Source organism: Miniopterus schreibersii, assembly GCF_964146895.1.
Source record: "Miniopterus schreibersii genome assembly, chromosome: 3".
Taxonomy (NCBI): domain Eukaryota; kingdom Metazoa; phylum Chordata; class Mammalia; order Chiroptera; family Miniopteridae; genus Miniopterus; species Miniopterus schreibersii.
The window spans coordinates 32,177,015-32,188,602 of record NC_138103.1 but is presented as its reverse complement, the minus strand read 5'-3'; the positions used below and the strand labels follow the sequence as shown (position 1 = coordinate 32,188,602).

The 11,588-nt window shown below is 42.0% G+C and overlaps 1 protein-coding gene across 2 annotated transcripts in view; it reads right to left on the bottom strand.

Annotated features, from left to right (window-relative positions):
* Positions 1–1,582: 1,582 nt before the first annotated feature.
* The window catches only part of FBN2 (fibrillin 2), a 218,363-nt gene continuing 208,357 nt past the window's right edge, over positions 1,583–11,588 (bottom strand). For both annotated transcript variants that reach the window (XM_081133119.1, XM_081133118.1), the window contains exons 62-65: positions 11,438–11,557; positions 6,286–6,517; positions 4,106–4,277; positions 1,583–3,512 (exon numbers count right to left, since the gene is read on the bottom strand). In XM_081133119.1, the coding sequence (XP_080989245.1) occupies positions 3,138–3,512; positions 4,106–4,277; positions 6,286–6,517; positions 11,438–11,557 (899 nt within the window). In that variant the 3' untranslated portion in view covers positions 1,583–3,137. The remainder of the gene's footprint in view (positions 3,513–4,105; positions 4,278–6,285; positions 6,518–11,437; positions 11,558–11,588) is intronic.

Sequence of the window (11,588 nt, the reverse complement as noted above, 5' to 3'; positions counted from 1 at the left end):
ATATTCCTAGATCATGAAAAAGGGCAGATGTCTGAATGGAGTAAAATTCTTACATATTACCCTGAGGTATTTTCAACGTTCATGTGCAAACATGACCAACTTTATTTTTTTTAAAAAAATATATCTTTATTGATTTCAGAGAGAGGGAGGGAGAGAGAGAGAAATATCAATGATGAGAGAGTCACTGATCGGCTGCCTCCTGCACGCCCCCCACTGGGGATCCAGCCAGCAACCCGCATGTGCCCTGACCGGGAATCAAGCCCCGATCGGCTGGATCCTAGGTCGATGCTCAACTAGTAAGCCTCGCCCGGCCGGGCCCAACTTTCATCTACCACAAGCAAGCAGCAAAATCAAATTTTAAAAGCTCCAAATCTAAATGCTAGGGGAAAGTGAATTCTTGTCATCTGAAGACCAAATTATTGTTTATCAATGAGCGATAATCCAAAACCTACTGGATTTGGTTTCTATGTCAGGGCTTACTGCAATTTAGCCGAGGTAATTTCTGAGGGGACAATGAATGAGAATGACAAAATGTTACATAATACATCATTAGCAGTTAATTACCTGAGAGGCACAAATGAATCGTGGCTGTCAGCGCTCACAGTATGAGAATCGCAGTAACGCTGCCAGAGGTTCCTAAGAAGGTTCTTCCGTGAAGGGGCGTCTTGGACTAGTCATTTCCTTCTAGTACATTCTTCTGTGTAAATCCTCTAATGGTCTCCTACGTTTTCTGTGTGAAGCACCTAATAGTGTGGATTCCACGGTAGAGGATTTTGGTTCCAGGTAATTCCCTATTACAGTGCTCATGCTGTACCAGTAAGAGATGCCAGACGAAACGTGAAGCTCTAAAGGGCGCCCGAGGCGAATACATACCTGCCTTCCTCCATGCGGCTAACTTCCGACTGGCAAAGAACAGCGTTTAGATGAGTCGTAAGCTTCCTAATTTTCTTGCTCCCTGGATGAAAACTTTCAGCACACAGGTTCTCAAACCTTGTGTCAAATTAACCTCTGAGGCCTTTCGGTACTCATTTCAACCGTGAATCAGGAGTTTGTGTTAAATATAGCTTGTCATCCCTAGCCACTTCTCTCCTGGGGAAAAGAGGGGGACAGTTTGGGATGATTTGGGGTGAAGATGCCTTTGGCCTGGGGTACACCCATGTACTTTTGCGTAAAAGCTCCAGTTCAGGAAACCCCGAGGAAGGCAGGCGGAGAGGAGGCTGGACCTCCTGGCAGGCGGTGCGGGGTGCTGACGGCGGCACCCAGCGCCTGGGTGCGGAGGAAGGGACATCCCGAGGCCTCGGGGAGGCGGGCCCCAGGCGGCTCTGCTCTACTCGGAAGTAGGCAACTAACTGCCGTGGCTGCGTCCTCCTGTTTGCACAGGACTTTAAATTGTACTCGTCGGTTGAACACGCTGCTAACTCTGTCACAGACTTGACAACATCCCCTCATCTTCCTGTAAATGTGCCTGGTTCTCCTTCTGGAACTTTCACTCGTACAAGTCCCTGTAAAGCAGAGCTCCCAGCCCCTCCCACAAAACCCCCACCCCAGGGTTGCAGTCCCATAAAACTCTCGGCCAGAAGAATACCCCAAAATAAGCTTTATTGCAAGAAAAGTGTCATATCTGATACATAGACCTACAAAAACAAACAAGACCCAAAACCATAAGTTTTTCCTCACAAACACTTGATTACAAATGTACAGTTTCTTTTTTTTTTTTTTTAGTTATTAAAACAAAACAAAACAAAAGAACCCCTAACTGGGTATAGCTGGCGGCTAATCTTTGGTCAGGACAGGTGTGAGAGGAACAACCCGGAGCCTGTGTGTGCTTTGGCCATTTCACATGTGAGGTTTGGTCACCGGTCCAGGGACAGGTTCTTGGGTTGAGAAGAACATGGGAGACGTATTCTCATTATAGCACATTCTGGTACAATATCTTTTTAAATGACTAAAGCAAACTAAAAATCAATTCATTGTACAAACATCTTTCATACACAATAGGCTATGATAAAAAGAGGCATATGGTGTATAACTACAGTATTAATGAAAATTCTAAAAAAAAAAAAATGGATTTAAAAACAACAACAACATATATTCCTTGGCTGTACTGCATGATTTGTTTGCACATATGGCAATCCTGAAATAGCTTGAACATAATAAATGCACCATTAATCTAAGACAGCACCAAACACTACAGAACGCCAGGTGTTCCTGTCCAAAGGAACGGCAGTTCTTCAGCTGCCTATAGTACCACAAGTACGCAGCACACCCTGGGTGCGAATGAGGTGTTGTGGGGAGCACATGTGCTTCCTTGAGGTTATGAGAAGGAAATACAGTACGGTTTGGCCTGCAACGCTACTGGTCTCACAAGCAGTCAAGGTATTTTGCTACAGTGTTGTGCTTCATCTTCGTTGCCTGGTGTGTCTGGTGATGTGAGATATCGTCACAATGAGCTGCTCTGGCTTTGATCTCCTTTGTAAAGGATCTAATGACATTTCCGTGTTTTAAATTATTGATTACGCTGCCCATTCAGCTCTGTGAGGCTTTCTTTAAGATAATCAGATGTGTACCAGTTGGACGACTGGCAGAAAACCAAAGGAAACATCTCTTGAATCTACTGAATTTTTAAAAAGCACCTCTAAAAGAAATAGCTCAAATTTATAAATCTAAAGAAAAACAAGTGAGTTTCCCTTTTTGTTTACATAGTTTGTTCATTTCTCCATATATTACTGCATTAAAAATAAATAAACATCTATATTTTTTTTTAATTAGCAACTATAGCAAAATACCCAAAGTGTTACAGACTGCTAACAGGGAAAAAAAAAGCTCACATTATTTTTGTGCATTTAGTGCCATATGCTGATCTCTTGAACATTTAGGTTTTTTTTTTTTTTTAATATATTTTAAAGTGAAGTTATATAAAAAATACAGTAACCACGGTTGCCTTTGTGCTCAAATCTTTGGCCACACCAGAGTCTAAATTATCCCTTCCTGTGAGGGTCAACATTCTGAAGTCTGAGACAGGGAGGAAAGAAACAAAAGTTGTCTTTTTTTTCCTCTTTAAAATTAGTCATTGATTCTCAAAGGCTTCTGAAGTCTGGCTGTGCAGGGATTTGAGCCTGGAACCAAGTCCGTAAGCGTTAATAGAGCTGAATCTGCAGCCTCATTCTGAGAGCCTCCCCGAGTTGCCCTAGGAGGTAGTCGTCCTCATTGCTGTCTTCCAGTTTCTTAAGCTCCTTCTTCTTGTAGAGAGGGATGCTAGCGATTTCCAGTGTGTAGGTGCCGGGCACCAGCTTCCTCTTGGCCGTGTGCAGGTAGCTGAGCCCGTTCCTCTGGTGGATGCGGAAGACGCCGTCCTCATTCCCTTGGGAGATGACGTAGCGGATGTGGTTGTTGAGGGGCTCGATGGCGGGCATGAGTTCCAGGATGTGCTCCTTCGAGCCAAGGCCAGAGAGGTTGAACTTCATTCTCATGGGGCTGTCCATGTCGACACTCTCCAGGCTGATCTGCTCAACCTGGAGGAAAAGCAGAAAGCGATGTGGGAAAAGCTTCTGCAGCAAGAGGGGAGGACTCGCAGGGGCCTGGCCGCTGGGGCTGCAGCCACGGTGACAGCCTATTGCTCCCCCTCTCTGCCCTTTCCTTAGGAGTAACGCTCGTGACGGAGGCGACTGTAACTTCTTGTCGGCTGGGAGAAAGGTGACTAGTGCTTGTCCTATACATCTCTCGGCCTTACCCAGGTAAAGTTTCAGAGCTGAGCTTACAAAAGAGAACTGGACAAATTTAAAATAATTTTTTGAATCATTTCAAAATAGCTGTTTCCTAGGTGGACACCTTATTCCCCGCCTCTGGCATAAATAAAAAAGTAAAACATATGATCTGAGACTGTGAATCTTAAAATCTCCCCCCACTCCAGTCTTTGTGTTTTGAGCTAATAATCAACTAACTTTAATTTACTTGTCTCTGCCATGTTGTGTCCATTAATTTAGCCATTACATTTCAAGGCAGTTCTAGCTTCACTGAGCCTGAAATGTACATAAAGGTTTGCTGCATAATACACGGGACTCCACATGGATAAAATCTGAGACAAAACACAGTGAGATTCACTCACAGCAGTGGGTTCGGACTCATAAACACTTCTCTTCTGTCTGCCGTCTTTCTTGGAGTAGCCGTTGATTTTACACTCATAGCAGGCTTCTGGGGACAGAGCGTTTTCTTCATCCACCTCTGCATCCATTGGCAGGTACTGCCCTTTGTTAAATCCCATTCCTGAGACACAGTGGCTATTTGCAACAAGAAGCAACGTGTTGTTAGACTTTATCGTTAACTTTGACTGCAGTTTTCCAGTGGTAGAGAAAAGACTTTTCGGACAAAAGAAACCCACAAAGCAAACTCTAAGCTCATAAACATAAAAACCTAATAGTCTCTGTAACTCTTTTCTTCATCACTTCATATATGGGATTTCCCCTTATTTTGAACAGCAAAATTCTTCTGAGAGTGAGCTCTAAGCTTCCCCAATTTTCTTTTAATACACTTTTTAAATTTAATTGTAGTATACAAAATTATATTAGTTATATTAGTTTCAGCTGTGCAATATAGTGATTCAGCATTTTTATACCTTACAATGTGATCGCCTCACTAATTCTAGTAATCATCTGTCACCATACAAACATATGACAATATTATTGACTATATTCCCTTTTGCCTTTTTTAAAAAAAAAAAATATCTTTATTGATTTTAGAGACAGGGAGAGGGAGAGAGATAGAAACATCAATGATGAGGGAGTCATAGATTGGCAGCCTCCTGCACCCCCCCCACTAGGGATCGAGCCCACAACTCGGGCATGTGCCCTGACCAGGAATCGAACCCTGATCTCCTGGATCCCAGGTCGATGCTCAACCGCTGAGCCAGGCTGGCTGGGCCCCCTTTGCCTTTTCATCCATTCCCCCATCTCCCTCCCCTCTGGAAACCATCCTTGGGTCTCTGTTTCTATGAGTATGTTTTCTTTTTTAGATTTCACATATAAATGAAAACATATAGTATTTGTCTTCTTCGGTCTGACTTATTTCACTTAGCATAATACCCTCTAGGTCCATTCATGTTGTCGCAAATGGCAAGAGTCCATTCTTTTTTATTGCTGCATAATGTTCCATTGCATATATGTACCCCACCTTCTTTATCCTTTCATCTGTCAGTGGACACCTAGGTTGTTCCCATGTCTTGGCTATTGTAAATAATGCTGCAACAAGCACAGGCGTACTTATATCTTTTCAGATTAGTTTTTTCATTTCCTTCAGAGGCATGCCCAGTTTTTAATCCTAATTAGATGAAGCGTTTGAGTGTAGTTAACTGGGGAAAGTAAAAGCAGAGTATGAATTTCCAAGAGAATGCTCAGAGAAGATCTTTGCTCACAACAAAGCTCTCTGCTGTAACGGTTGAGATTTCTAAACTCCTATTTAGGTTAATGAAAGGGTCAATGAGTTGGTTCTAAACAACCCTTGTCTAGACCGAGCCTTTTGTTTCAAGCATTTATTATGTAGCAGTGGTGGACGGGTTAGCCCATCCCCTCAATGCTGTCTCACACACCGCTCTTTCTCAGGAAGAGGATCCTGAATGACTCCTCGATCCCACCTTTCGTGCTGTTCAGCCCAGGCTGCCTTGATGGAAGGATGCAGGTGGCCAGCACCTCAGCCCCAGCCGAGAGGGCTTGAGAGGTTGCACTTGGGAAAGTGTCATTAGCTCGAGGAAACCCAGCCCTGCGGAGCCAGCCCTGTGCTGAGCAGCGCTGCACCAAGGAGGCAGGTCTTCTCTGTGCAATAATATAAAGCCAGATGAGCAAAGAGAGGGACAAATTCCTTCCTCAGGAACAGCTAGGCTGGCACCTGCCAAAACTCATAGAAAAACCTGAGAAGTCATTTCCACTTGTACCTCAAAACCCAGGTGCCTATGGCAACAGGCGAGCTGCGTTATTAAATTATCTGCTAGTCTCTGGCTTCGAGGGATCTGACTGAATCAATTCAGACCTTTATGAGGGGCAAGGGAGTGATGTTTGTTTACAAGTTCAAGTCTTATGCATACCACAATTGAGCTAATCCTGTAACATGGATATAATCCATGTGCCTTCCTGGTGCTTCTCCCTCCCACCCCCCAAGTGATCAATGCTCTAGACTCTTGGGCTTCTTATCACCATTCACTTCCCGGCAGTGCCAGGAGGCCTGGCAGCCCGAGCGAGAGCACGCCCCCTTGGACCACCTCTGCTTTCCCGTGTGCGGGACGGTTGAAGGCCTTACCCCTGTCCCACTCTGTAGTACCCAGGCGGGCAGCCACAGAGGTAGCCGCCCTCCGTGTTGGAGCAGCCGTAATTGCACGGGTTCTTGGAGGATGAGCACTCGTTCACGTCGTGGCAGGCGCTGGAGAACTGGTCGAAGGAGAACCCAGAGGGGCAAGCGCACTTGTAACTCCCCAGGGTGTTGTAGCAGGAAGCAGAGCCGCAGGCGCTGGGATTGGAGCACTCGTTCTCATCTAGGGACACAAAGGAAGAAACTATTTGCCTGGGGAGGCGGCAGTGACGCGGAGAGGAGCCAGGGTCTCAAAGCACCTATGATTTCACAGCAGAAATAACTCTAAGACCCCATTTTAAAAATCACTTAGTCCGATGGCTGATTTGCAAAGCATATGAAAATAGAAAATAAATAAAATGACAAAACCCAACAAGTCCTCCTAAATTATGGCTGTAAATACCTTGCCCAGCACTCTCATATACTGCTTGCCCTGTTTATGATACACTGGCAGTCCTTTGGGACAGGTATTTGCAGTTCACCTACTGAATCTCTCTTCTATTCTCTTAACAGAAGGGTCCTTCACCAGTCTCCATCGCAGATCGATTCAGAGAGACAGCGGACTGCTAGAGGCTGTGGGGAGGGAGAAATGAAGGATGACCACTGTTGGGGGTGGGGTTTCTTTTCTGGCTGCTGAAAACATTGTGGTGTTGCTGGTTGTACACTCTTGTGAGGACATGTTAAAAACCACCGAACTGTATACTTTAAAAAGATGAATTTTATGGTATGTGAATTATATCTCAGTTTTAAAAAGCCTACATCTGTATCTGTATTTGTATCCATCCTCCCAGCAATTCCCAAAGCCTTCATTATACTATATACTGAGAAAAATATATAAAAAAATCTAAATACCCTAAATAAAAACAATTGAAATAAACACTATTTTATTGGGTCTATTGAACTAGCAATCAACTTTTCACTGCTTGAGGACCCACTAGGTGCAGACTGTGTTTTCTGAGACGGTCTGCATCTAGCCATCAGCTGACACAGGCTTTACTAGTTTAAGGACTAACATCAATACTTTGAATGCCTGACAGTGGGACAATTATATGTTATACCATGTATCATTTATCATTTTACAAATTAAAAGACTGCACTTTTAAATTTGGAGATTACAATTTAGCTCTTAACTGGCTGGTTGATATACAGCATGTGGCTTGACTCCTTTGGGGTTAATTATCATTCAAGTTTCACCCTGGGCACAAGTCACCTCTGTTCCGTGGGAAAGTCTTTCAAATTCTTGTGACTCCAGTGGAGCACCGTGTGTCTGTTTAGTTAATACGTGACAAGTATATGTTTCAGGCCCTGTGGGGAAATTAGCCTATTTGCAAGTGGGTATGCGCCTGGGACACAAGAGCTAGAGGGGAGTGCAGAGCCGCCTAGGCTCAGGGAGATTATGGAATATGCAGATGGCGTCTCAGTGAAGAGGCCTCTCAGACAGGAAATTAAACTCCATTAAGTACGGCACAGAGGTTACTGAAAGGGTAGATGTTATTAGGTACATTTTTGCATCATGATTATAGTTTCAGAATTAAATCAGACCGCCAAATGTCCAATTCTTAATCACTGGATATAAAACCTGCTATGATTACCTAATATGTACAATTCTTAGCCTTCATTTCATGAGGGGGAAATATATAAATGAATTTGTAATAACTAAGCTACCCGTGGCATACATATAACTGCTATTTTGTTTCTATAGACAGGAGGCTTGGAATTCTGCCACAGAGGCTCATCTGATTTTACAATTAAATCTGACATTTATATGAACTGTTTCTCTCCTAACAGAGAATGTAAATTAGGCTATAATTTAATCAAATGATCCTTCTAGGAATGTAGAGTTAGACATTGTGTTAAGTAGAAAACGTACCAGGCAGAACCAATTAATTGAATAAATTTCACTTTAACATACCAATGACAAGAAAAAATTTAAATATATAATATTTTTAGAAGCACCACGATATATTTCATGTTTATATGCTATAAATGTATATCATAGTATAATTTTACAGACTTACGTAATGTGACTTTTAAAATATGTTCTTGTGTGAGACATACTTTGAGTTGACTCAAGCCTCCCCCAGCTATGTTCAGATTATTCTGAAAGGCCATAGAAGCAACTGGAAGTTAATAACACTAAATAACTAAAATCTTCATATGTTAAGACATATTTTTTTCTTCATATGCAAATGTTAATACTATTCATTTATTTTCAATTCTGAATAATTATAATGCTTGCAAATATTTGAGAAGGTTACCAGCATCTGTATAATCTATGGACCAGAATGGGATAAATGTTCTGTGGTAACTGGCTGGAAACTTCCTAAAGTATTCATTTGAATTAAAAGCTTTTTTCAATATTAACACTGACAAAGAACTGTCATTTTTCTTTTTTCTTTTTTTTAAAGATTTTTAGAGAGAGAGGAAGGGAGAGGGAGAGAAACAATGATGTGACAGTGAAACATCAACAATCAGCTGCCTCCTGCCCACCCCTGACTGGGAATCAAACTGGCAACCACCAGGTACTTGGCACAGCACCCAACCAACTGAGCCACACTGGCCAGGGCAAGAACTGTCATTTTTCTTAAATTGAAAGTAGCATCAACAACACTATAGGTTTACAATTTAACAGTATTTCAGTCACCTGATGCATTAACTCACAGCTTTGTTCCTTTACTAGGAGAGCCCAGGTAAATCTGTCTGAAATACTTCATTCTGTATCTCCCCTCAGTCATATGAATGAAGATTTTTTTAAAAAAAATTATTACAGTGTACATTTTATTTTATTTAATTAATTTTAAAATATATCTTTATTGATTTTAGAGAGAGGAAAGGAGAGGGGGAGAGAGAGATAAAAACATCAATGATGAGAGTCAGTGACTGGCTGCCTCCTGCACACCCCCGACTGGGGATGGAGCCCGCAACCCGGGCATGTGCCCTGACCGGGAATCGAACCCCGATCGCCTGGATCCTAGGTCGACGCTCAACCGCTGAGCCATGCCCAGCTGGGCTGAATGAAGATATTCACACACATGGTGACAAATAAAAATGATTTGTCCAATTTAATTTGCATTTTGTCATAATTCTTGTTTATTTTTACTAACTTGTTGCTTTATTACTTCCTGATGGGCTGTTTAATTCTATTCCTGCTATGTATCTGTGTTAAAATTCCAACTGTGTTATGTGGCTTCAAGGCAAGAAAGTCAGCAATTTCATTAGAGACCATCTGGGTTTCTCAACAGTGCACAGAAAACTCTAGAACCTTTCAAATAAGTCTCTGCTGCTTCTTACTGACTCAGGAACCTACTGCTTAGAGGTACCCATTTTAACACAGCAAGCTCACAAACAAACACTTAAGTTAGGGATATCTGCTTATGTGTCTTTAGTTTTGAACTCATCTTTGAAACCATTTATCCTTCTGTCCAGAGGGTCCCTCCCGATTAGAAGGCACTCGGGCTTCTGGCTGGACTCGAGTGTGAGATGCTCTGGGGTGACTGCCTTGCTGAGGTGCCCACTCCAAGGCTCCCACAAAGGGGACCTGGGATATACCACACAGCCTTGATTTTAACTCAGACCAAATTTAGTAAAAACCTCTGTGGCTGTTTTTGCACTAGATGTTTACAGACAGAAACTTAAGGAAACTTAAAAGCTTGGAAATTGAGTTGATACTCCATACATGTTCCTATTTCTACTTATAATTGCCTTAAAAACAAGAATTCTACATAAGCTGACACATGAATTAGAGGATCATTCTTTTGCATTTAGTTCCACAGAATTAACAAACAAGTCCGTTTTATTCACTAAATAAAGTGTTGGGCATCATATTTTATGAACACCACAATATAAAAAAATTGTTTTATGCTGTTTTAATAGCTATGTATAAAGGTACTGTGCTCTATATTCTGAACAGTGTGCCTACGCTTTGCCTCTCTGTTTAGGAATCAAGAAATCAGAGCATAAAGACTTTTGCAAAAACATTTTTTTCAGTAAAGAAAGTAAATTAACTTAGGAAATTATTTTGGTGGCCAGCCTAACTCATCATTTTGATATCCTTTAGAACTCTGTCCTTGACCCTCAATCATTAATAGCTTTTGCATTTCTTGCCATGAGGGTGTATGTGTGGTGTGACCTGGCCCATGGTATATAGAATAGTGACTTTCAGAGTTGGCTCTTCTCCTTTGACATTTATCTTTTTTTTCCTCAGTTCACTAAACTGTCAATTGAAATTTCTTGTGAGAAGACCATAAAGGACAAAATCAGATTAATTTATTGGTAGCTCAAGCACAGTAACCTACCCTAAGTATATGTGGGGTAACTGAAATCACTAGAGAGGCAGGAAGCACCCCGCCATTTCCCTGCAAGACCACTGATCCCCTCTCTGCTCCATCACGCCAGCATCTAGCATCACAGTGTGTTGGGCGGTATGTCTAGGAAGCGCATTCAAATGGAACCGAGAAGTTAGGCAGCTAAGGAAGTTAGCTGGTTGCCCAAACAGAGAACAGTATTCTCTTTGAGCAATCTCTTCTTAAAAGGAGAATTTCTATGATTATTATCAATGCAAGAAACAGAGCAGAGTGCCTACTAATTTTATTTTACAAACACTTTTGCCTGGAGTTTTTAACGGGATTTTCTGTAACTAGGTACTATTTCTATCTTAAAATACTTCAGCTCCTTCATGACATCTATGTGACTGGACAGCTCAGATGGACAGTCTTCATTAAGTTGACCTGAATTCCTTTAGATCTGTATGAGGGGGATGGAAGCGTAAGCCTTCAACCTCAAATCTAAATTACTGGTAAAAAGCACCTGACCTTGGCAAATGGAGATGACGATGATTCTTCACATCATCTTCAGAAACTTAAAATTATATCTAGCAGAAAATCAGAATTTTTATAAAAGCTCTAGTTGCGTTACCTTTCAGGTACTTAAAACCACAAGTACAGAGATGGATATAATGGATCCCCATTTATCAGTCCTAAGCACTGTTTTTTAAGTTCTAGGATTCAAAGGCTACACTGAAACGTTGACCTTTATTATTTATTCATTTTACTTAAGGATACTTTAAGGCTAGAAAGGCAGATGCTATGTAAGAGAGAGTGCTCACCAACACACTGATTCCACTGGTAATGCTGAATATAGCCTTGAGGGCAGCCACACCGGTAGCCTCCCAGGATGTTCTGGCAGCCATGCTGGCATCTATGGTTTCCATCACATTCATCAACATCTGCAAAGACAAGCCCAGCAACATCTTCATG